Below are 25831 nucleotides of genomic sequence, written 5' to 3'. Positions count from 1 at the left end.
TCTTCACCTGAGGGCGGAAATCAAGAGAACGCAAGGTGGAATGACTGAGGCCTTTGTCCAAACTGGATTGCAAAAAAAGAAAGAATCTTTGTCGCGGAACACACCAAGGGGTGAAAATTATTCTGTGCACACCAAGAAAAGAAGGCCTTCCATACGCGATGGTAGTTCCGAGCCGACTGAGGCTTGCGGGCCTTAAGCATGGTTTGGATGACTGGCTCCGAAAACCCCCGAAATCTCAATACCACGGCTTCAACAGCCACGCCGTAAAACTCAGCTGAGGTAAATTAGGGTGGAATATTGGCCCTTGTGAAAGGAGGTCAGTCCACAGGGGAAGACGCCAGGGGGCGTCGGTGAGGAGGTGCACTACGCCGATGCACGAGGACCGGCGCAGCCAGTATGGAGCGACAAGAATGGCAGGAAAGCTGAGTGCCTTGATGCGCTTCAGGACTCGTGGGAGAATGGGCAGAGGAGGAAAAGCGTAAACCAGGGAGAACTGCTCCCATGGGGTCACCAAGGCGTCCACCGAGAACGCGCGAGGATCCCGGGCTCGAGTCACATAGGTGGGGAGTTTGTGGTTCAGCCTGGAGGCGAAGAGATCCACGTCTGGGAATCCCCACCGCCGGCAGATTTAAAGAAACACCCCGGGATGAAGAGCCCATTCGCCGTGATCCAGTCTTTCGCGGCTGAGATAGTCCGCCGCCCAATTGTACACCCCGGGAATGTGGACTGCCGAGAGAGCTGGAACAAAAACGCTCCACCCAACGGAGAATGCGAGCGGCCTCGGTCATGACAGAGCGGCTCCTGGTACCGTCTTGACGGTTCAGATAAGCAACGGCGGTGACGTTGTCGGTCTGAACACGGACCGGGAAACCCCTCAGGAGATCGGTCCACTAAGACAGGGCGAGGAAGATGGCCCGGAGCTCCAGGATATTGATGTGAAGCCGAGCCTCCATCGGTGACCAAGAGCCCTGAGCCGTGTGGCTCGCGAAAACAGCCCCCCCACCCGGACAGGCTGGCATCCGTAGAGATGACCAGCCAATTGAGGGGGAGAAAGGACCACCGGAGACGTCAACCACCAAAAAAGCTCCCTGCGAACAGCAGGCGACAGGAGGATCTCCTTGTGGAGAGACAGAGGGGGCCTGGCCCACTGAAATAGAATCGCTCGCTGCAGAGGGCGCGAATGAAACTGAGCGAAGGGTATCGCCTCGAAAGGGGAGACCATCTTGCCCAGGACTCACGTGCAAAGGCGAATGGAACAGGCAACCTTGTTGGGAGGAAGGAGAACGCGTGCCGTCTCTGTGTTGAATAGCATCCAGAGAAACTCCATAGAGCAGGTGGAAAGTAGGGAAAATTGTTGGCAATTGATCACCGAACCGAAATTGGTCAGGAGATCAAGTGTGATCTGGAGACTGGACAGAGTGTCCTGTTTGGAGCGGCCCTTTACAAAGAGGTCGTCCAGGTAGGGCAAGATAGCCACCCCCTTTGACCGAAGCAGAGGCCTCAAGGTGCAAGGATCTTGGTAAAGACTTGAAGTGCCGTGGCTAGCCCAAAGGGCAGGGCAACGAATTGGAAATGTCGAGAACAGACGGTGAAACGTAGGAAACGTTGATGACTGGCTGCGATGGGAACATGCAGATAGGCGTCGCGGATGTCTATAGACGCAAGAAATTCGTCCTGCTCTAGAGACGCGACCACTAATCACAAGGATTCCATGCGGAACTGCCGAAGGCGAACAAACCTGTTCAGCAGCTTCAAATTCAGGATAGGACGGACCGAACTGTCCTTTTTGGGGACTGTGAACAGATTGGAAAAGAATCCCTGTAAGCGCTCAGAGGGAGGGACTGTGACCACAACTCCTTGAGCTAGGAGATTCTGAACCGCCTGAAAAAGCTCGGAAAGCTTTGCCGAAGAGCGTTGGAGATTTGATGGAAAAACGTGAGGCGGCGGAAAGAACCCGAACTCGAATTTGTATCCTGAAGACATTACCTCCCGAACCCACACATCGGACATATGAGCCAAATCTCCTTGAAGGAGAGCAGAAGACCCCCTACTTGAGGGAGAGACCTGAGTGGGGAAGGACCTTCAGGAAGACGACTTGGGGGCAGGACCCTTAGAAGGGCGAGAACAGGGCTGCCAGGATGGGCAGGGTTTGAAGGAGGGCTTCCTAGAAGGAGCCGGAGGCATACCCTTAGCCGGGCGACAACGTGTCGGAGGCTCAAGGGAGCGGAAATGACTGGAACACCTGAGAGACTGAGGGCGCCGGGACCGGTTCTGAGGGAGCAGGGAGCTCTTCCCCCCGGTAGCGTCCGAGACTATTCAATCCAGCTGCTCACCAAAAAGTCTGTTTCCTGCAAAGGGAAGAGAAGTCAGAGCCTCCTTGGAGGCGGCGTCAGCTGACCAGGATTTTAGCCAGACCGAGCGTCGGATGGCTAGAGAGTTTGCCAGGGCGCAAGCAGAAAAACGAGCGGCTTCCTGAGAAGCGTCACACAAGTATTTGGACGCATGCAGAATCTGCGAGCCCAGAGACAGGAGATCCTCGCGTGGAGTGTACAGGGAGAGGTCAGGACTAACTGCCTGACCCAAGAGGAACAAGCCTTGCTGACCCAGGATGCAGCAAGGGTAGGACGCCGGTCCGAACCAGCTGCAATAAAGACCGACTTCGAAAAAGTGTCGATTTCCTTGCTTATGAAGGACTGAAGGAGACTTCACTCTTGGATGTAGAAGGGGGCTCTTCATCAATATGCAAGGTGTCCCGCACTGCACGGATCAAGGCTTGCACTGCAGAGGCCAGCTGATCCTCCCTGTCAGACTCTGAAGCAAAGTCAGAGGGGTCCCCCGAGGTGGCGGAGAGGGGTCGCTGGGAAGCAGAACCGCCTGCAGTGGATCTGTCGGAGAAGGGTCTGAGGAACACCTAGAGGGTGACCGTGAGACAGAGTCTTGGTCTCTTATGGGATCGTCCTCTGGAAGGGAAGTCAGGAGATACCCTGGAGGACCCCGCTGCTGGGGGCACCTGGGAGGGCAACCGCTCAATGGCATGAATCATGACCTGAGACAGCTAGAGAGGTCACCGATCGCCTGGGACAGGGACCTAGCCAACTCAGGAGAGGCTAAATCTGAACCTGGAGGGGGGGGGGCCTCCTGGGAGTTGGCACCAGGGTTAAGGCACAGCAGGCAGAGGAAACTTCTTAATGCAACGAACACATGCAAAGTGTGTCGTCACAGCCGCGGGAGCGAGCTGCCTAGGGGGGTCGTCCCGGGGACCAGACATAGTAGCTAGGGCTGTTAGCCTGGGGAGTGGGGGAGGGGGATATCACCCACTGGGTGAACCTACCCGACCCTGGAACTGCTGCCGTGCTGGATGCTGGACTGGATTCTAGCTGCTGCACGCTGGTGCTGCTGTTGCACAGGGAGTTGTAGCTGCTGTACTGGAGCTGCTGTTGCACAGGGAGTTGTAGCTGCTGTACTGGAGCTGCTGTTGCATAGGGAGTTGTAGCTGCTGTAGTGGAGCTGAAGCTGCTGCTGCTTGGGAGCTGTGGGGCTGACAGTCTGTGATAGCAGCAGGAGACCACAAGCTGCTTGGCTGCAGGGGAGAGGAGGAGGAAGGGAGGGGGCACAGGGAGGAGAAGGTGGGGGCTACACCAATAGGAACTGGGCAGGCGGGCGGGCGCTCCGCCCCCGTGACGTCACGGCTGTGCGCCGATGCGGCCTAGCTCCGGGAGAAGCCGGGGCCTAAATTTATGGAGCAGGCCGGCGGCGGCAGGACACCGGCGCGGAGCGCTAGAAGACGCGGTCGCCCAGCTAGCCCCGGCAGCTGCTGCCAGTGCCCTAGTGCCACCCCCGGCAGAGACACCACGACCAGGGGGGGAAGTAAGTCAGAGACCCCCCCGGAGACCCCTGTGCTGTGAGGCGGGGGGAGGAAGGGAATCCACCCTGACTAAACCTCTGACAGCAATGTCCCTAAGGACGACACCCCAGGAGAGATAGAGACCCCAGGAGGGAAGAGGGTCCCTAAAGAACGCTAGGCAGGACAATCCCCCCAAGAGGGAAGGGGGGGGGGGAGACCCCAAAGAGAAGACTTGGGGCAGGTGGGACAGAGGAGATACTCACCTGTCCGGCGGCTTCAGGTGCGCGCAGGGTCACCCCTTCGGTCACCTCGCACCTGGGTGGGGTACCGGCATCATGCCGCAGGGAGCGGCGGTGGGGGACAGGTGACCGGCGCAGGGAAATAAAAACTTTCCGTGCACCCTCAGAGGGAAGCTACGTCTGGTGTGGCAGCCCACGCCGACGGTCCCCCTGATAACCTAGAAAGAAAGAGAAAGAAATAAAACTAAAATAATAAAGAGGTGCATGGCACCTGTGTCTACCTCCTACGGACACTAGACTAAAACTGAGTTAGCCTGGTGTCTGTAGGAGGGGTATAGCCTGCCAGGCGGAGTCACTTCTTCTTCTGTCTAGTGTCGCCTCCTAGTGGCAGTAGCCTATACCCACAGGTGCTGTGTCCCCCAATGACAGGCACAAGAAACACAGCTCTGATAAACCCTGGACCTGTGTGATCGCAAAAGCAGAACAGATATTGCAGAGTGCTCCTAGAATTGTATAGAATTAAATAGGTTTAAAGATACACAGACATGGAACAGTTGTCTGGCCGATTGTTTTAAGGCTTTCAGACAGTGACCGGCTGAGCTAACTTGTCATGCAGTGTTAGGAAACAAAGCATCCCCTTTAAGTGTCAGTCACTCTATGCTTGCAGCGATGAACATAGAGCAGTTTACCTAAAATCAGTCTTCATCATAACTCCTTGCTTTTTACCAGACACCAGGCAATCCATCTCTTTATATACAGATATGCAAAATCAAATCCCAAATCAATGTTTATAGTATTGTGAGCATTTATAATGGCTGCGCTGCTTACAAGTGTGTAAGGTTCCCACAAATCACCAGAACAGCGTGCCTACATATACCAGGTTGCACCTGCCCCAGATCCCCCGAAGTTAGGACCATTTTTAAGTGTAGACTATTTTTGTAGGACGACAGTGCTTGTTAGACTAGCACAAAAAAAAAAAATAAGCCCACTGAAATTAATGGATACCATAGTATAAATCAGTCAATGTACACTACGGAGGTAGGATACTTTATAAACATGAGCCTAGCCTAAATGAAAACACCATATCCTGGGTTCTGTACTGAATAATTTAAGGGGTATGCACATGCTGTGTGAATACAGTCAGTGCACGGAACTCCCAGCATCATGTATCATTATGATGCCAGAAGAAAATCATTAATTCAGTCCGTAGCATGTCTTCTGTGCACGGACCATATTCATGGAACGTGTGAATGCAGCCTTAGACACTGTTCTGTCAAACTAAGGGGAAAATTTTTATGAAACAATCAATAGATTTCTTCTTGGTTATAAGAGTTCCAAACATACTTTGCAGAAAGGAGGTCCCGAAGAAACGGCTGCAAAACGGCACTATCACACAGCAACTTCAGGATAAAATGAGCGTTCGCTTTTCGATCTTTCGACTCCACCACCGAAGGTTCTGAAGAGGGACCTACAAAGGGAATTGAGTGGTTAATAAAAACGCAAAATACTAAAGAAAAATCGTGAAATCCAAGCTAAACTTCAATATTATAAAAGACTTATGGGATTTGAGGTAAAAGCTCATATCAAAAGTAAAAGCAGTTTCACCTGGAATGGTTGATGTACTAGGCCCTTGACCAGTGCCAGTGGATGTTGTAGTAAGGGATCCTACTGCAGGGGCCAGGATAAAATCTATGTCACCATCTTTCAGAAAAAAGAACAGCATGATGTTTACCGACAGGCAACAATCATTCCAGTAAGTTACAGTCCTGGAAATAATCTCCACATCTGTGAACTCACAATTATTCAACCACTGCATACAGTCAATGCTTTTATTGAAAGAAAGCTAATATACCACCTGCTTTACTTGATATATACACACAGACTTTAACATAAAGTCTGTTTATTGGTTAATTAAAGCCTCACCTCTCCAAAATATATAAAACTTATAGACAATGGTAGTGGCGGTTATTGCCATTTAGCTTCACTCACCGGGATCCATAGCTGGTGGATCTGGCACCCAGCTAGGAGGAGCTATGGGTGGAGAAACTGGATCCTGATGATCACCTGAAGCTCCAGCTTCATGTCTTCCCAATCCTGCGGCTCGAAGAGATCTCCTCATCATCTCCCTAAGTCTTAAGCTGAATATATACACATCCATTACATAAGAAATACAACAGTATTACAAGTTATATAATCGTGCTTAGGCCATCACATTTTATGTATGAACAAGTTTTCTGACTACTTAAAAAAAAACTCTATTTACCAGTATATGGCCATTTATTTTACTACCTCTGTTCTCTTTTATGCTCTCCCTCTGCTTCTGATGCTGTTGTACATCCTGTAATAACACTGTAGAAGGGAATTCAGCCATCTCTATCCCCATTCTACTATGAGGACTGGGTTATAGTCAATATGTAGTGAAATGTGATAGAGTACACCAAATTCCCAGCTTGAATGTATACATGAAGTCCATTACAGGATTACACCAGGACAGACCTGTGCTACTGCTGCATAAAATTCACCAATATAAGTTCATTTATTACCAGCTAAAAACAGGTTTCATTGTCAGACAACCCCTTTAATCCTGCCCATATCCACCAAGTAATTTTAGGCTACAGCACAAAAAGCTGTAAGAACACATAGAATTGTTACTTTATTGGAAATATAAGTATTTACTAGGAAAGGTCAGACGATATCACACATCTTTTTTAAAAAACTGCAGTTCCCTTGAAGGGACAGTCTCACCATAGACATTCATACCAAGCTGCCTCTATACCAGGGGTAGGGAACCTGCAGCCCTCCAGCTGTTGCAAAACTACAACTTCCATCATACCTGGACAGCCAAAGCTGGTCTAGGGCATATAGTATAGACATATAGTATAGACAAATACTAAGTATTACATGGGTAACAAATTAAATTTTCAATGCCCTGTCTAAAATGGTCAGATGTAAGGTTGACTACTATGATCAGATCACCCTATCTTGTTGAACCCCCCCCCCCCCCAACACACACTTTACCATTTCTCCTACAATGACAGGTAGAGCGTCTGCGTAACCTGAGCCTTAGTTTCTGGCAAGCAAAATGGCCTCTGCTATACTCTTATCTAAGTGATGCTAAAGCCCTGCACTACTATATAGAGTACATTACCATTTCATAAGCAGCTGACACCACCTGCAGTATTAAATATGAGTATGCAGGATAATATAGGTCTACACATGCCGTGAGGAAAGACGTATACTGTAAGATGAGAATTAGTGCAGTGCAGCAGTCTAGCTGAGCTGAGTAGGGAGACTTGGGAAGAGCACTGTGCTGACCCAACTCCTCTACACAACAGTCACAGGGTGAACGTCAGACCATCAGTCAAAGGAAAGTCCCATCAGGGAGAGATGGAGAAGCAAATGGGTCAGTGTAATAATTCAATGATTGTAATTGTTGTAAGTCTGTAAGCGCTGACCTGTGACTTAAATAGCAGTCATGAGACAGAAACAGAATGTATCCATAGATGTGAATGTACTTGTGGACTTTCACCAAATAGAGTAAGTGTTTACCTTCGGCTGCTGGAGGATCCGGCCCGATTTCCAGGCCCATTACTGGACACCACCGAGATGGCATTGGCAATAGCTTCCACAGCAGAAAGTCTCTCAGCAAACGTATTCCTCTCAGAGCGCTCTGCTTCTGAAACAATGTGATCAATCATTTGTATTCTTTAAATTTAACACTCACATCAAAACATTAGGGGAAGGTAGGGTGGATTCAGTGTATAAAAAAAAAAAATTATGGCATTACCCTTACCCTCCTCCTCTTTAGTCTCCTTGTTGCTGGTGGGAAAACACACAGACACGCATGCATGCAGGATGTTCCGATTGCCATCGCATCGGTGGCTGAGAAACGCCTGCATCATCTGGGTGCTTTCATCCAGTACAATGTCCTGTTCCAGGTTCATCAGATACTGTCGGCAGGCTTCATAGTCACAACGCAGGATGTGCTGCATCAAAGTTTGTTTCTAAAAGGAAAAAAGGATTTTTAGTCCAATGGGGCTTCTATAAAAAAAAAATAATAATCTGGTAGCTGGTTAAGAACAGAGGTTATACATCTTTCATTGTGCAGATTAAATATTGCATAAGGGAAAAAAAACATTAAAGTGTCACTGTAGTTTTATTTTTATTTTTTTGCAGAAATCAATAGATTTTAAGAAACTTTGTAATTGGGTTTATTAGGCAAATATGCCATTATCTGCATTCAAAAATACTTTCCCTAGGCCCTCCCCCTCCTCTCTCTCATTCACTGCTCATTATCAGGAAATCTCGACTCTCTTACATCAGTCGGGCCCTGTGTAACCTATGGAGAGGGGAGGGGAGGGGGGAGGATGGAGATTAATCGCCAGCAGAGAACAAAGGATTACACAGCGGGAGCTGCATAAAGCCGGTATTCAGAGGTCAGTGCCGACTTAAGAGGAGATAGACGGTGATGTAGCTGTAAATTAACTCTTTGTTGTCCTGTTTTGGTGCCTCATCTCTCTCCACCCCTCCCCTCTCCATAGAAAATTATGAAGACAGGGGGGAGATCTTCAAACTGCTTTTTCATGATAAAAATGCATTTTTCAGCTAATAAACCCAATTAAAAAAAGTTTCCTAAAATAGCCTGTACTATTGATTTCTGCAAAGAAAAATTTAAATGACAGTGACACTAAGTTCCACTGAGGTCCGAGATACTAAACATGCCCAGGCTGGGTTCATACAGGTTATTGTTGAGTGAACCCAGCAAATGTTTGTATGCTGTAACTGAGAGTGGTCTTCCATACTATAGAGTACAGTAAAATAAGCGCATAGGAGCAGGAAGTGGCCTGAATATAGTCACTAGCTGAAAGGGCCCACTGCTGAGAGCCTGGGTATAGGTAGCCATCCTTTCTTCATGTAAAGCAAACATATAGCCAAGATGCACTGCAATAACGCTGTTAGAACCCAATAGTGTCAAAATGCCTGAGCTATGAAATCTGTTTAACAAATGGTCAAAGACTTAAAGGGGTTATCCAGCAGCACAAGATATTTGAATGAGGGCTTTGTACGTCAAGAATACAGGAAATACTGCTCAGCTAGGACTGGGCAGAATAAAATCACTATGGACCATGGTAGCATCAATCTACCCACCACCACCCTTATTTTTATGTCAGCCTGCACCATTACTGAAACTGCACCATTACTGAAACAAAACCAATCAGGATTACATATGCCCCCTTCCTTCATTGCCTTTAAAGGGGTCACAAAACTGTAATGTCTATGACAACTTACAATCCTTGCCTAAAAACTGAATACCGCATACACACTACAGGTGAGCACAAAAGACCTATCCTTACCTCAACAGCCATGATGATGATGGCAGCCTTCTTCTTGATGGTAGAATTGGCAGGTAAATTAGCTAATGAGTGTACCCCCATTCCCAAACTGCTAATCGGAGGAAGATCCAACCAGTCAGGGTCTCTGATGCCTCCCATGCAGTCCTTAGCCATGGGATAAATGGTACCATTTCCATCTCTAAGAATTATGGGAGATTCCTGCAACAACGAGATCAGAAGCATACAGTAAAATATTTATAGCATGTCACAATGAGAGTTTGCCATTTATCAAACTACAGATTTCAGCATAGGTGCAAAAATAAGCAAAAACATCCCTTCAAATTATGAAAAGCATCAACCGCAAAACTAAGAGTACAGACCTGTCCTGCTGTGAAAATGGCCACATTTCTCTCATTCTGACCAAGGAAAGCAATGCTGCTGGTGGGGAAATTGTTCTCCTGTTCAGCTTTTCCAGTGGCAAGGTCAAAAATGCAGTAGCGCACCCATGTACCGGTCTTCAGCACAGCATGTACTCCTGTACACAAAGATTATATATCACATTATGTACAGTCTAGACAAAAATCCACAACATCCACAACAAAGTCAAAAAAACTAACACTTGCAAATTTAAAAGTTATTTAAAATCAGGGCAGGGTATTGTATAAAAAAAAAAAAAAAAAATACAAACTGGTGTACCTGAAGTACATGCACTTTAAAATTGCTTAATTTACTGCTAAGCCAGCTAATCACTAACTACATAAGGCAGCTGGTAAAACTGCAATGTAAGTCTGCATTTGTTGTGACATTACCTTTGGAATCCACATTGACAGCAAGTATTTCAGTTTTTTCAGGAATGCACAACTTTTTAGGAGTCCTTTGGAAACAATCAGGGACTTTTGGCGTTCCACCAGTCTTCACCACCTACGTGTTACCAGAGACATCCTTTATAAGTTTTCAAATAAACACAATTCATATGTATAGCCTCAGTGGAGGATTCTTAGAGACTAATGCAGCACCTCTGGGACTCTACAACATTTTATGTGTGCACATGTACGAGACATATCAAAAGTTTAGATCAGTCAGGGTCTGGAAGTACAATAAATACAGCCAGGAGAAGTTGATTCTAAGCACATTCTCTCTAAACTCTGCACCACATGACAGACTGTGAAAACACATGTCTATAGAACAGTCTAGATCCAATAGATACAGATATGGGGAAAGGAAATCTCTCAGCCAAACGTTTTTCTCGCTTGTTTTAGCAAACAAGACCACAACGGGTCAAAATATCTGACATTGTCCCAGGGTATGTCAAAGGTTTACTAAAGCAACAGGTACACGTTAATGTTATACAGAATTTAGGAGACAAGTCTTTTTTGGCATGGAGTTTTGTATGTCTGAGGTTCCAGTAGAAAAAAAAAAAGTTTTCGAAACCCTGATCTTACAATGGTTTTGTATTTACATTTTAGTCCGTGTTGCCCATTACAGATGTTCAGACTAGCCATACATGATCATTGACATTAATTCTTTCCTGAATGATCCTTTGTGGATATTACTACTACTATTTCATGAGTCAGAGACCAATTAACAGTATACACTGGGAAGTAGTTTTTTGCCCATGTACTGTACCTGGAGCTCATCAATCCTTAGAAGTCTGCAGTCCTGAAGCAGAGATGATGGGTCAGGATCACAACCTGGAGTGCACTGGTTGTTAGAATTGTTTGATGTTCCAGGGAATTTCACAGCAACGTAAGCGCCATCAACTTTAAGCACCTAAACATTATACAAACAGGATTTATAAACTATCTTAAAATTCACATTGGACTGCAGAATTTACAGTAATATCAGGTTATTAACCTTGCCCACTGGAACATTCTTGACATCTTCTACAAACACAACTTCTCTTAATGACCACTGCTCTTCATTCACCTTCTCTTCTTCTTTGGGAGCAGGAGTAGATCTTCTACGTTCTTGGAATGATAAAAAAGCTCTATTAGATATGCATTTTACAGGTAACACTTAAAGCGATGGTACATTCGCGTTAACATATTTTTCAAAAGCCCAACAAAAATGGATGGGTTCCCTTAAACGGAACCTGTCACTTTAGCACCCAGGTCAGAACCCACACTACCCCTGGATAAGGAAAATATACTTACCCCCCGCAGGTCCCACCACGGAGAAATTGCAGCCCGCTTAATATGCAAATTAGCAAGGATCCGATGTCCATAAGAAATCATTCGCATATTTTGCGTGCAGCGATTTCTCTGTGGCGGGACCAGCAAGATGGTGGTAAGTATATAATTTTTTTTATTCAGGGGTAGGGTGGGTTCTGCCCCAGGATGCCAGGTTCACTTTTAAATGGAGCAGCAGTTCCCTGCAAAGCGGGTGCTTGGAAGCAAGATAAGCAAGGTTGCAACACGGTCAAGTAATACTGGCATACAACAATGGCATAATAAAATCACCATTAGTTTACAACAAGTATTCTTAAAACATAGTGTGAACGAGGAGGTAATGACTCCAGCACTTACCGGTATCTTGAACATAGGCTTGCTTTATTTCATATCAAATGGTGAACAGGGAGGGAGAAGGTGCGCGGCGTCTCTAATGGTGACGGCCGTTACTGGCCACACGGGCCTGTCTTGCTCTCGGCTAGACCACAGGCCCATGTGGCCAGAAACGGCTGTCGCCATTAGAGACACGCCGCGCACCTTCTCCCTCCCTGTTCACCATTTGATATGAAATAAAGAAGCAAGCCTATGTTCAAGATAACGGTGAGTGCTGGATTCATTACCTCCTCGTTCACACTGTACATGACTGTTCCTCCTGTCCGTGCACCGCCGCTATAGGCTACCTTTATTGGAGACATACTTCCTCTGCCTACACCTGTGCTGCATACGACTGATGGCTTCAGCTATTGCCCATCGGTTGTGCTGAGGTCTCTTGCTCCCAACATAAAATATTCTTAAAATATAGCCTCTCCTGTGGCCTTGTTAAATTACTTATACTAACTAAATAAAGTCAAATAAATCTCCTTTAACTTCACATTTCTAATCTAAATTGCACCGCATCTAGAAAGCAGTATTTTAAAGAAAACATTTTTACAACTCAAAAAAAGGCAAAGAAAAACTTACTATACGGCATTGAAGCACTGCTGGCAATGGAAGATGCATCACTACAGGTGGATGCAGGAGAAGGTGGTGGTCCCATTTCTGTTTTTACAGGCTCCTGTTTACTTTCAGGCCTTGAAATAAACATTAAGAATGATTAAGTATACTTACACAACAATGATGCAGATGAATACTGAACGGTGTCCAAAACACTGTCGAAAACACAGTTCCCATTATCCGCAGTTATAATGCTAGAACCTTTCCACTTTAAAATTGATACCCACAAATCCCAACAGCCCTACAAATATATGCGTCCATTTGGGGCCATTTGAGATGCACAACTGAACTGTCGAAAAGTCCATAACCATGTGAACAGAGCCTTGGTCATGCAATATTTATTCTGAACCTCACTAAGCAGTTCATATAAGCCAGGCTTTAAAAAAAACAACAAAAAAAAAAAAACACATCTACACAGTATAATAGGTGCCTGCACTTACTTGATCTCTGTAGTCTTGCTAGTTTTCTCAAGGTTTTTTAGGCTCTCAGGTGAACGCAATTGGAACCTGCAGCTGTCATTCATATTCCACACAGACTCCATCAGAACTCCAACTTTTGGAATTCCAGCACTAATAGAGAAGGCCACAGCCCCCGCATGATACAGGGGGTTATTTCTTAAGCAAACCTGTAAGAAAGACCCAAATGTTAACACTGGTGGCAAAAGCTGAAGAAACTTGATTGCTAAAAAAAAAAAAAAAAAAAAAAGTTCATTCTCTCTCTAATCTGGACTAAAGGATGTGTGCCTATGGCCGTAAAAGGTGTAAGCCACTCAAGCGAAGAATTTATTTTCTACCGTTTTACAGGTTATATTTCTGAAAGCAGCAACAGGTGCCAAATAGGCAAACAGCTGGCAAATGTAAACTTTTTGCAAGACAGTCCTCATCTTTTTCATAAAAAAAGAATACATGCTGTTCAGTGTATACAGCATTTTGCTGAACAACTTAAAGGGGTTATCCAGCCCTACAAAAACGTGGCCACTTTTCCCCCCTCTCATCTCCAGATTGGGTGGTGTTTCAAACTCAGTTCCATTGAAGTAAATGGAGCTTAATTGCAAACCAAACCTGAACTGGAGACAAGAGGGGGAAAAGTGGCCATGTTTTTGTAGCGCTGGATAAACCCTTTAACTGCCCGATAAATGTGCTCTATATCAGCAATTTCAAGAGAACCCATGAAAGTCCCCACTAAAGCAATTTATTTTTTCAGTTCATGTAGTGGTAGTAGAGTTGGGCTGCTTACCTGTGCAAGCACAGGCACTTCCTTTCCCTTAGTGGGGTCGCCAATCGCAGCACCTACTCCTTACTGCAATGCTACAGCATAGAAGTGCTGGTGATGCAATAGACTAGCCCTGTGTGATCGGATAATTTACAGCAGTGCTTCTCAAACTTTTTGTTCTCGGGCCTCACCCGGCAATCCATGTTGATGCTCGGGCCTCACCAACAAACATATACAACTATGAAGCGCCAGATACCGCCATGTAGTGCACATAATATCCCAGAGCAGCTTAAAAACAACACTTAAGTGCAGAAATAAATGTTGCTTCACCTTTAGTAAACCACCAGCACAGTGCAGAAAATACATACTGCTCCACCTGCAGTAACCCATTACCACATACTGCTCCACCTGTATACCAGCCCCACAGTGCAGCATTTCTTTCTCCATAACACACACACAAGATTCTACTCTTAACCTCCTCTTCCTGTGGTAGCTCCCTTTTCCCTCATTACCCCATTTCTGTACATTTGCCATTCCTGTCACTGTCAGAGTGATGTGCAGTGTTCCTGGCACTGTCAAAGTAGTAGGTATTCCCATAATAGCTCCCATATAGTAGTTAATACCTTAGGGGACAAAGCCAGTTTTCATTTTTGCGTTTTCGTTTTTCCCTCCTCGTGTATATAAGGCCATAGCGCCTGCATTTTTCCACCTAGAGACCCAAATGAACCCTTATTTTTTGCGCAACTAATTGTACTTTGCTATGGCAGATGTAATTTTTGCCTAAAATGTGCCGGGAAACCAGAAAAAAATTATATGTGTGGTGAAATTGAAAAAAAAAAAAAAATGTTTTTACTCCGTTCACCCTGGGGTAAAAATCGTTATACATGTTCCTTAAGTTGTTACGATTACAACGATATGTAACATGTATAACTTTTATTTGATTTGATGGCTTGTAAAAAATTAAAACCTTTTAAAGAAAATATATGTTCCTTAAAATGGCTCCATTCCCATGCTTATATCGCTTTTATCCTTTGGTCTATGGGGCTGTGTGAGGTGTCATTTTTTGCGACATGATGTGTTCTTTCTATCGGTACCTTGATTGCGCATATATGACTTTTTGATCGCTTTTTATTACAATTATTCTGGATTTGATGCGACCAAAAATGCGCAATTTTGCACTTTGGGATTTTTTTTGCGCTGACGCCGTTTACCGTGTGAGATCAGGAATGTGATTAATTAATAGTTCGGGCGATTACGCATGCGGCGATAGCAAACATGTTTGTTTATTAATTAATTAATTTATTTTTATTCATAAAATGGGGAAAGGGGGTGATTCAGACTTTTATTAGGGGAGGGGATTTTGTGTTATTAAAAATACATTTCTCGTGCGTCTTATTGGGGGACACAGATACCATGGGTATAGGCTGCTGCCACTAGGAGGCGCTGACACTAAGAGAAACAAAGGAAGTGACTCCTGAGCAGGATATACCTGCCCACAGGCACTGAGCTAAACCAGTTTAGCTTAGTGTCAGTAGGAGGCAGACACAGGTCTGGGTTCTCCAGACCAGTTTCTTCCTTTATGTTTAGTTAGTTGGTTTTTCTTTTTCCTTCTAGGTCCTATGGATTCTTGGGCACGGTGGGTTATCTAAAACTCACCCTGATCCCCCCCACTATGCAACCAGGGAACAGACCATAAATGTAAATGGGCTGTGACCCCTCGGTCGCCACCGGCCGGCAACGTGACACCAGGGCCCCAGATCAGTCTGACTATCTGGTCGCCTTTCTGCGGACTCTGTATCCGCACAGCCCCCTCGCCCCCCAAAGCTTGGCGCGTAAGGTGAGGCATCCACCGGCTGAAGACGACAATGGTGAGTATGTGCTCCTATATGGTGAGTATATTCCCCCTGCCCTCCCTCCCAGGCCACCATTTTACTCCACATAGGCAGCTCTCCCTCTCCAGTCACTTGCAGCCCTCCTCAGGCAGATACTCCTCTCCCCTCAGTCGGTAGCAGGCCAGCCCTCTCCACCATTTTATTCTTATTAGTGTCTCTCTCTGGGTGCCATGGGGCGCACTGTGAGGGATGTTCCTCCCCTGACTGGGTGCTGCGCAGCTTCCCGCACTTTTCCTTTCATGTGGCTCTAGAGACCATACTAAAGGATGCTCCGCCTCTTTTCCCTAAGCCCCGCCCCTTACTGGGTGCCGCGGCATCCCGCCCTTTTTTCCCTATATTGTGGCTCTCCAGAGTACACACAGGGCTACCTCCGCCCCCTCCCGATATGTCCCGCCCCCTTTCGGGCGCTGCGCGGCCTGCCTCATTTCTACTTATGTTTGGCTCTCACTGGAGCCTGCTCTGAGGATGCCCCGCCCCTTCCGGGTGCCGCACGGCCCGGAGAATTGCGCCTTTTTTCAACTGTGGAACCTGCACTGGAATGCTCCGCCCCCTCCCGGAGTCGGGTGGGCCGCAGCATCCCACCTTAATCTTACCTGTGGCTCTCGGTGGAGCCTTCACAGTAAGATGCTCCGCCCCCTCCCGGTAGGCCACGCCCCTTTTCGGGTACAGCGCGGACCGTGGCATCCCCCCTTTTGGCTCTCTCCAGAGCCTGCACTGAGGGATGCTGCTTCCCCCTCCCCCTGCCCCTGCCGTGTGTGTGTGTGTGTGTGTGTGTGTGTGTGTGTGGTCTCCTGATGGAGCTACCACACACACTGCCCTTCTATTCCAGCAGCTTGGGACACTTGATGCACCTCTCCTGCCACCTACTGGTGGAAGTGTGTTATTACACCATTACATATATGAGAATGGCTTGCATCATGTTTTATTATGGCCAATGTTCCATATAATGTTCCAGCAACCCTTGGTCTGCAGATCCAGCATTTTTGGTGCTGGTTGACCCCTCTGTGTCAGATTTTATATATATAAGATTACATTAATACTTATATACAGACACTCTGGTTCCCCTCCAACCACATACGCACAGACACATTCCCCATCACCATACAGTGTTTCTGTGCCCTCAGAGATCCTTCTGCTCTGAGCAGAACCCTCTGCTACATGGTGTCACGAGAAGTACATGGAACCAGACACGTTACCCGCTATCTAGGTGGTGTATCTGTGCTCTGAGCAGAACCCTCTGCTACCTGGTGTCACGAGCAGGACACGGAACCAGACACGTTACCTGTTTCCAAACAGTGTATCTGTGCTCTGAGCAGAACCCTCTGCTACACGGTGTCACGAGGAGTACATAAACCCAGACACGTTACACGTTATCAGGGCGGTGTATGTGCTCTGAGCAGAACCCTCTGCTACACAGTGTCAGGAGCAGGACACGGGACCAGACACGTTACCTGTTTCCAGACAGTGTATCGGTGCTCTGAGCAGAACCCTCTGCTACACGGTGTCACGGTAAGTACACGGAACCAGACACGTTACCTGTTTCCAGGCAGTGTATCTGGGCTCTGAGCAGAACCCTCTGCTACACAGTGTCACGGTAAGTACATGGAACCAGACATGTTACTCGCTGACAAACGATCTTTGAGCAGAACCCTCTGCTACATGGTTTCACAAGCAGGACATGAGACCAGACATTACCGTTCCTAAGGGGACTACTGTGTTCTCGAGGCAGAATCCTTTGCTAAATGGTGTCGCAAGCAGGACATGGAACCAGACACATTACCTATTACTATGCTGTGTTCCTGGGCTCTAACAACAGAACAGTCTGCTACATGGTTTGTCAGACAGGTTATGGGACCAGACTCATCACCCATTGCCAGTTGTTGTTCCGGTGTTACTCAGAGCTTCCAGTCCTGTCACTCACATCACCCATTAGCGGGCGGTGCTTCAGACCTGCCTCTCATCTTCATGACATTGATTCCTTTACTACATGATGTCAGGGACATAGAACTGGACATGTTACCCCCTCCCAGGTGGTGGTACAAGGTTATTCAGAGCTCTGCCCTCTGCTGCATGATATAGCTCCAACTACATTACCTGTAGTTCGGTGTGCGCAGATTGTGGTAACCTGTTACACAATGTAATACACCACCTTCAGGTCTGCTCACTATCCTGGTGATGCTGGGCAGTTCTCGTATCCAGTCCTCATTTACATAGGGACACAGTCCTGATCTCTTCCCTGCTCCCAGGGCACACACTGTAGGCTTCTGTTTACAGGTCTGAACAGGCACGTTACCTGCTTCCAGTCCAGGTATTTGTATCTCTTGAATGCTGGTCCTCTGTTACTTACTGCTTGCAGCTACTCTGCTCGTGTTACCCTGTATATTACCCTTCATCCTCGTAGGACTTCCATGATCTGTGCCTGTCACTTCAGGGGATCATCATAGGGTAACTTGTTACTACACCATGTTGTCTTCTATATGTTTCCACTAACAAGTCTCATTACCTGCTCTCAGGCAGTGTAACCTTGTTGTATTCCTCTTGGGCTGTATCCTTTCTAAAGCCCAAGCATCCTGCTACGTGTCCCACTACACAAGGTACAGGACCCCTCATTTTACCTGCCCCCGGACTGTTGGGACTCTCATACTCTGGTCCTCTGAGTGGCCGGCAGCATACAGATCCGGTCACTTTCATCCTGGTACTGTCAGGGTGGTTCTTCTCTCCTTGGTCTGGGCATAACTACCATGTTCTGGCATTTGTCTCGCTGGCTGTTCCTCAGTAGTATGGCTTGTATTGCTTAGGCCGTCCCCTCTTTGATCTGGGTGAAGTGAGGCCTCTCGGCTCCTCAGATAAAACAGTAAAGGGTTTCTTTTACCCCTGGTGTATGTATGACATCAATTGCCTACATGTCTATCACAGTGCTACTTTAGGACTTCTCCTTCTGCATCTGCCTATGGCCAACATGGCAAGTATTTAGTCTTCTCTCTAATGCCCCTATTCCACGAGTCGTTTGAAGGAGCAAACGAGCGCTATTAGCGCTCGTTTGCTCCTCGTTCCCCGCTCGCTGCCGCCGCTATTCAACGCGGCGTCAGCGAGCGGGTGAGTGCCGGAGGGGCGGCGGGGAGCTGCTGGGGGGGCTGCCCGGGGGATCGCTGATCGTCCGGGCAGCCCATAGGATACAGCAGTGTCTGCTGCCGATGCTCCTATTCAACGGAGCGACGGCAGCAGATCGCTGCTATATCAGTCGCTTGTTTTTCAACATGTTGAAAAACAAGCGACTGCAACGATCAGCCGACATGAACGATGTCGGCTGATCGTTGCACTCTATTCCACGGGACGAATATCGTTCGTAGCGGTCGATATCGGCCGAATACGAACGATATTGCTCCTCTAAACGACCCGTGGAATAGGGCCTTTAGGCAGCTGCAGTCTCACAGGGTGAGGATTTCCTGTTTACTGCCTGTACGGTTTCTCTACCGTCCTAAGCGTAGGTGTATGGTCTCTTCGTGGTCTAGCTTCTCCAGGTGTCCTTGCTTGGCCATACGGACTATGAAGCATTGTTCTCAGTTCAGGGTTTTGCAGTGCTCCCGCTTACACCATTACTCCTTCTCCCTGGAGTAATGCACTGTTGTGCATGACCCCCCCCCCCCCTATCCTGGGTTTGGTTTTTTACCACTCAGTCAGAAAATCTTCAAGCAGCCCTTCCCTCCTCCAGGAGTATGGAATATTTAGTAAAAGTATCCTCCAGAGGACTGTTATTCCGTAATTGCGTCTTCCGACAGGCGGGTGTGGGTTTCTGACCCTCACTGGCCTCTATGAGCACTCCTGCTTGACTTCCTTGTCCTTGGTCTTCTTGTTGACCGGCCATGCTCTCCAGACGGGGCTCCCAGTCCCCCTCCCTTATCTTGTCTCCCATGTGGATTCCTTGAGAACTTACTCCCTTAAAAGGTTTCCTCTCCTTGGAAACAGGGTTGTTCACTGGCCCATGTCTGGCCCTACCTTTTATCGTCTCCAAACCTATCGCATTCTGGCAGGACTTACATTTGCTGTTCTGCTCTTACCAAGCAACGTCTCTGCTCACCCTTTGAGGCGTTTGTTTCTGGATCTAGTTTACATATGGACTCTAGTCTATGTATTACCTGTTGTGCCCATTGTCCTGTGACAACTCCCATGCCCATCAGCCTTACCTTGACCTCCCTTCACAGTTTTCTTCTGGGACTCCAAGCTCTCGAGTACCTCTAGGCTTCTTGGAGCGGAGTGTTTTATATGATCGACCTCCCTTCTAAGGCTCTAACAGCCCATGGAGTTGTTTTTTCCCCGGCTTACCAGCTTTTCTCTGCTCCTCTTTTCTGTCGGGCACTGCGGGATACCAGGTACTACTGTACTCCTTCCAGGACAGCTTACTCAAGATTCTGATCGCGGTTTTTCCTTCCTCCAGCTCCTTCCTTCCCTGGACTGCTTTATGCTTGGACAGCTTTATTCTTCTTATTAACATGTGTTTCTCAGATGGGATAACTCATATCATAGGCCATGGCTTCTCTTGTGCTCAAGTTTTGTCTTCTCAGTGAAGACTGTACTCCTAGGCCTATGGAGCTTCCAGCCTGGCCATTCTTGCCAGCTCCATAGTCAAGGACGCAGCTTCTCCTGCATCTCATGTGGCACCTTCTATGAGAGACGCTCAGTCCTCTCTCCTTTATTTGACGCCTTAGACCTCTATGTGCCATGAAACATTTTCCAGTCTCTCCCGTCTTGGTTGTATTTGCCTTTTATTCTGTTTTACCTCAGAATAAGTCCCTGCTGCCTGTGGTCACCCACTTGGCTGGGCGTCTGCTTTTTTCCCCCACATCTAGCCTACTAGTTCTGTTGGACTCAATGTTACATCATGTCGCTGGCTTCCAGGATGGACACAACCCACTCTTGTCTGCTGTGCAGCACATTGCTCCAGAGAATAGACACTTTTTTTCCTTTGCTGCGGACCTGTAGGGGTTTTCTCTGATGCATTCAGCATCATCCCTTGCTCTCTTCCTAGTTGATGGTTGTGTTGGTGCTATTCTGTGCCTTCTCACCAAGCGCTCTTGTCTAGCGGTTATCTTTCCCACCCCATGGACTGCTTTTGGACGTCCCATGGTATCTATGTCCCCCAATAAGACGCACGAGAAAAGAGGATTTTTTACTCACCGTAAAATCTCTTTCTCGTAGTCTTCATTGGGGGACACAGCACCCACCCACTTTCTTTTGGGGTTTTTCCTCGGTATGGTAGTTTTCTCCGTTTTTGGTGTTATTTCTACTTTACCTGTTCTTGACTTCTCCTACTGCTCTTGTACAAACTGGTTTAGCTCAGTGCTTGTGGGCGGGTATATCCTGCTCAGGAGGAGTCACTTCCTTTGTTTCTCTTAGTGTCAGCGCCTCCTAGTGGCAGCAGCCTATACCCATGGTATCTGTGTCCCCCAATGAAGACTACGAGAAAGATTTTATGGTGAGTAAAAAATCCTCTTTTTTCTTTTACTTTACACATATACTAGAAGCCCCCCTGGGGGACTTCTAGTATATGCACTCTGATCTCTCATAGAGATCCATGCAGTATAGTTATACTGCATGAATCCATGAGATCGGTGTTCTATTGCTTTTGGCTGCTGCAATAGAATGCCGAGCCGGGATCAGCGCCATTACGGCGCAGACCCCGACCCGGGATGGATGCAGGGATCGCCCCCCCGCAATCGCGCCGCAGGGGGACGATCCCCCACTAGACCACCAGGGATGGATATGAGCAAGTATTTAGAAGCAGCTGTCAACTTTGACAGCTGCTTCTAAGTACTTAATTAGCGGGCACGGCGATCGGACCGTGCCCACTAATAGCCGCGATCCCGGGCTACATGCGGCACCCGGAATCACAACAGTTCAGAGGGGGGTCGCCGCGCGACCCCCCTCTGAACTCCCATAGCGGCACGAGGACGTTTAGTAACGTCCTGGTGCAGCTATGGGTTAGTGCCTTACAAATAGTAAATTCCCCCAATAGTGCCCCACAAACAGTTAACCCCACTAGTGACCGACAAATAGTTAATTCCCCCAATAATGACACATCAGTGTCCCACAAATTATAATAATGTCTCCTGCTGTGCCATCATATAGTTATAATGCCCCCTGCTGTACCCCCATATAGTAATAATGTCTTCTGCTGTGCCCCCACATATAGTAATAATGTCCCCTGCTGTTCCCCCATATAGTAATAATGTCCAGTGCTGTGCCCCTACATAATAATAATGCACCTGCTGTATCCACCAGGTAAGTTCCCCCCCCCCACTCCCCCACCTACCCCCCCCCCCACTCCCCATATGACCACCGCCCCTTACACACACAACATCACCTAACCCCCCCACACACACACACACACACACACTTACACACACTACCCCACCTGACCATTTGCCCCCACACACACACACACACACACACACACTACCTCACCTGCCCCTCCCCCCCCCCACACTCACTACCCCACCTGGCCCTCATCCCCACCTGACCCTCCCCTTGTTTTCCATATGTCCCCCCCCCTCCTCTTTTTCCACACATCCCCCTCCCCTTGTTTTCCATATGTCCCCCTCTCCCCTTTTTCCACACACATGTCCCCTTCTCCCTGTTTTCCACATGTGATGTCCCCTGGCCCCGTTTACCACACCACTGGCTTGGAGACGGAGTTGCTTGCTTGCAACCGTGGGTGATTCCTTATCCCATCTGACTCTCATTCTGTTGGACTGTATATGGTGATCTTTTCCAATTTCCTTTTTTTTTTCCCTATGCTCCATTATTTGTGGTTATATTTTGTTTTACTGGGTCTCTGTCTAGGTAGAGATGTTGTATTTTTGTTATTGTACATACGGTCCAGAGTCAGAGTGGTAGATTAGCCCTGGCTGGAACACCAGCAGGACTTATGGTGACATTTTAGTGTTTTTAATGTAGAGCAGTATTTGGGGTGTTGTCTCCCTCATTTTACTACTCCTGTATTCATTTTCACTTATTTATGTGGTACTTTGTATGTATGTCAGTGTTATAATAAAGATTTTTGTGATGTGCTACCATTTTTTGTGCATATGCTTTTTTTCTTTTGAGAGGATGATGCTTGCAACTGCACGTCCGGCTCCCATCCTCCGGTCACTGTCACTGTTCGTCACTCGGAACCCAGGGGGAGAGCTCGGCGCCGGCGGTGATGGACAGGTGGGCAGGGCAATCAGGAGCAGAGGTGCGACGAGGCTGTACTGAGCCTCAGTGCACCAGATTAAAAAGAAATAGTGGCGCCATGAGGGGGCTGAGCGGGCGGCTGGAGGAAGTGTGCGGGACCTCCCTGTCAGCTGAGCGGCCGCGCAGCTTACAGGGAACGCTGGTGACAAATCCTGGAGTCCCTGCTGTGTGCCGATGTCGGGCACAGACAGGGACCCTGCGCCTCACCAGACTGCGAGCTGTGCCTCATATAGATGGCATGTAGGAAAAGGCTACTCATACATTGTCTTTCTAAGGTGCTACATGAGCAGAAATTAAAACAGCAGCATCAAACTTGCTTGCGTCTTTATTCGGGGATGAATGTTATAAAATCGTGTATCTCACCTGGGTACCAACTGTAATGTTTGGCATTGAAGAAATTCCAGCACTGGATTTGGGTTTTTTGTTTTTCGCTCTGGCTTTCTCAAGCATTTTTTTCCTTTGGCTAAAGGGAACAACACCCCTAGGAGATATACAGGAAAACATGGGGATTAATTTTGCCCGTTAACTGCTACTTAAAGGGGTTGTCCGGCGATAAAAAATTATTCACAGAATAACACACATTACAAAGTTATACAACTTTGTAATGTATGTTATGTCTGTGAATGGCCCCCTTCCCCGTGTTTCCCCCCACCCACGCTAGACCCGGAAGTGTGGTGCATTATACTCACCGCATCTCGTGTCGTCCACAGTCTCCGATCCTCAGCAGTGACGTCTTCTTTGGGAGGCCGGCGGATCTTCCCGAGTGCTGGCCGCCCTCTGCAGAGTCATCCGAAGCTCATCCGCGATTGGCTGAGCATAACGGTGCTCAGCCAATCGCGGCTGAGCAGCTGATGACGTGGCCGCGTCATCAGCCGCTCAGCCGCGATTGGCTGAGCACTGTTATGCTCAGCCAACCTCGGCTGAGCTTCGGATGACGCTGCAGAGGGCGGCCGGCACTCGGGAAGATCCGCCGGCCTCCCGAAGAAGACGTCACTGCTGAGGATCGGAGACCGTGGACGACACGTGACAGGTAATCTATAGCGCACCACACTTCCGGGTACACGGGTGGGGGTGGTGGGACACGGGGAAGGGGGCCATTCACAGACATAACATACATTACAAATTTGTATAACTTTGTAATGTGTGTTATTCTGTGAATAATTTTTTATCGCCGGACAACCCCTTTAACACAGCGCATCTGGTCATTAGTTGCCTGTCTTATAGATATGACACCAATGTACAACATCTTTAATCTTCCAATCATATATAAACATATAGTGGAACAATTCCCAAACATGGACTACTTTAAGTTCTGTATTAAAATAGAAGTACTCACCACCAGTAAAGGTTGTTTTCCAGTTGTGCACAAGTGTATAGTGCACAGCAGTGTAGTGACACAATCTTCTCTCCCTGCAGCTCTGGAAACACCTGGGCTGTGTGTTCTAATTTTGAAGCCACTGAACTTAGCGTCTCATCTACCCAAGTGGCCACCTAAGGCAACAGTACGAAAACTGGGTCATATTTATTGAACAAAACGTGTAAATGCAATTCAAACACTAGTTGCTTTTGTATTGACATATGCAGCCAGCTTTCCAACAGACAACTAAAGGGGGATCCTCTGGGACCCTCAATGATCCTTAGTGCAAAGCAGACTCTGGGCCAAGTTCTCACTGCAGACTGTCTTACGCTAACCCTGCCCCTTCACAGTTAAGATGAATGATGGCATATCCTAGCATATATGTGGATAGGGAAAAAGTGTTGTAACTTGAAATACCCCTTGAAGGAGAATCCGTCAGAGATACCCTTTAATAGGGTGCACCTTTGTTCTTCTGCATCAGAATCTTTGTGGCATACAACAAACAATAAAAGGCCTAGTACAACCCAAAAAACTCTAAAATAAAAGCCCAAACCTTATTGCTTTCCGTAGCAACCGTTGCACGTATACTATTAGCAGAAAGAAGAACAATTTTCTCATTTGTCAGGCCCAAGAAAGCCGTTCTTGGATGATGAAGCAATGGATTCTAAAAACAGGAAGGGGAAAAAGATTTTTTTTAAAAGTCAAAGACAATGTGCATACTAAAAACCGACTTGTCAATCCCTAGGATTATACATGGCATTTATTCATCCATATCAAAGACTTGTCACGAGGATGGAATAATAAACTTAAAGCAGCAAAGTGACAAACCTGAGGGTTCCTATATGGTTCAGATTCCAGCCATTTCCATTGATACAGCTCTCCTTTACTGCTCACTGCAACCAGTTCTGAATACAGTGCACCAATGGCAATAAATTTTGTTCCATCCTAGACACAAAAACAAAGACATTAATCATTACTGAGGGAGTCTTAAAAAGAGTACAATAAACCAGCTATGTGACATATGTATGTACTGCAAACAATGAAGCTTCCACTACAAGCAGTTTATACTCAGAAGGCAAAACCAGCAGGCATAAAGCTCTAAACTGGCCCCTAATAGTGGCTGTCAGAATTTGATTACCATCAGAAATCAGTATGAAAACAATACCTTTTCTGGCCACCACTGCAGGTCTTCTCCTAGGGATACTGGACTCAGTATGGGCGTGTTCTTCTTGTCCAAACTGGGCTCCCCTTCTTTACTTGTGGAGCCTCTTTCATTATCGAATGAGGCCCCATCAAGCCACCTCCTCTCACGCAAGCGTAAAACTGACTCACGTTCGCGCAACAGCTCAGAGTCTCTTTCTAAGGGAAGAAGGAGAACTGGTATGCAATTGGGTCACACCAGTGGGATAAAAGTAAGCCAATCTCTATTTAAGACCCTTCTTATCTAGCAGCAACTAAAGCTTATGTATGCTTCAAAGAAATGATCTCCATTACTACCATTTCTTGGTTTATAGGGTCATATGACTAATTCTACTTTCCACACATAGAGGTGGTTTGTGA

The 25831-nt window shown here is 47.2% G+C and overlaps 1 protein-coding gene across 1 annotated transcript in view; it reads right to left on the bottom strand.

Moving 5' to 3' along the window:
* Positions 1 to 25831, bottom strand: part of UBR5 (ubiquitin protein ligase E3 component n-recognin 5) — a 72663-nt gene that overhangs the window by 25368 nt on the left and 21464 nt on the right. The window contains exons 9-25 of the mRNA XM_069957279.1: positions 25437 to 25648; positions 25100 to 25216; positions 24825 to 24935; positions 24251 to 24405; positions 23278 to 23395; positions 13018 to 13202; positions 12545 to 12654; positions 11271 to 11383; positions 11043 to 11186; positions 10226 to 10337; positions 9797 to 9951; positions 9438 to 9635; positions 7877 to 8087; positions 7633 to 7759; positions 6073 to 6221; positions 5689 to 5784; positions 5428 to 5551 (exon numbers count right to left, since the gene is read on the bottom strand). Coding sequence (XP_069813380.1) covers positions 5428 to 5551; positions 5689 to 5784; positions 6073 to 6221; positions 7633 to 7759; positions 7877 to 8087; positions 9438 to 9635; positions 9797 to 9951; positions 10226 to 10337; positions 11043 to 11186; positions 11271 to 11383; positions 12545 to 12654; positions 13018 to 13202; positions 23278 to 23395; positions 24251 to 24405; positions 24825 to 24935; positions 25100 to 25216; positions 25437 to 25648 — 2437 coding nt within the window. The remainder of the gene's footprint in view (positions 1 to 5427; positions 5552 to 5688; positions 5785 to 6072; positions 6222 to 7632; positions 7760 to 7876; positions 8088 to 9437; positions 9636 to 9796; positions 9952 to 10225; positions 10338 to 11042; positions 11187 to 11270; positions 11384 to 12544; positions 12655 to 13017; positions 13203 to 23277; positions 23396 to 24250; positions 24406 to 24824; positions 24936 to 25099; positions 25217 to 25436; positions 25649 to 25831) is intronic.

The sequence above is a fragment of the Dendropsophus ebraccatus genome, chromosome 2 (assembly GCF_027789765.1).
Source record: "Dendropsophus ebraccatus isolate aDenEbr1 chromosome 2, aDenEbr1.pat, whole genome shotgun sequence".
Taxonomy (NCBI): Eukaryota; Metazoa; Chordata; class Amphibia; order Anura; family Hylidae; genus Dendropsophus; species Dendropsophus ebraccatus.
Note: the sequence above shows the minus strand (reverse complement) of the source record. Positions and strands in the feature narration are given on the sequence as shown.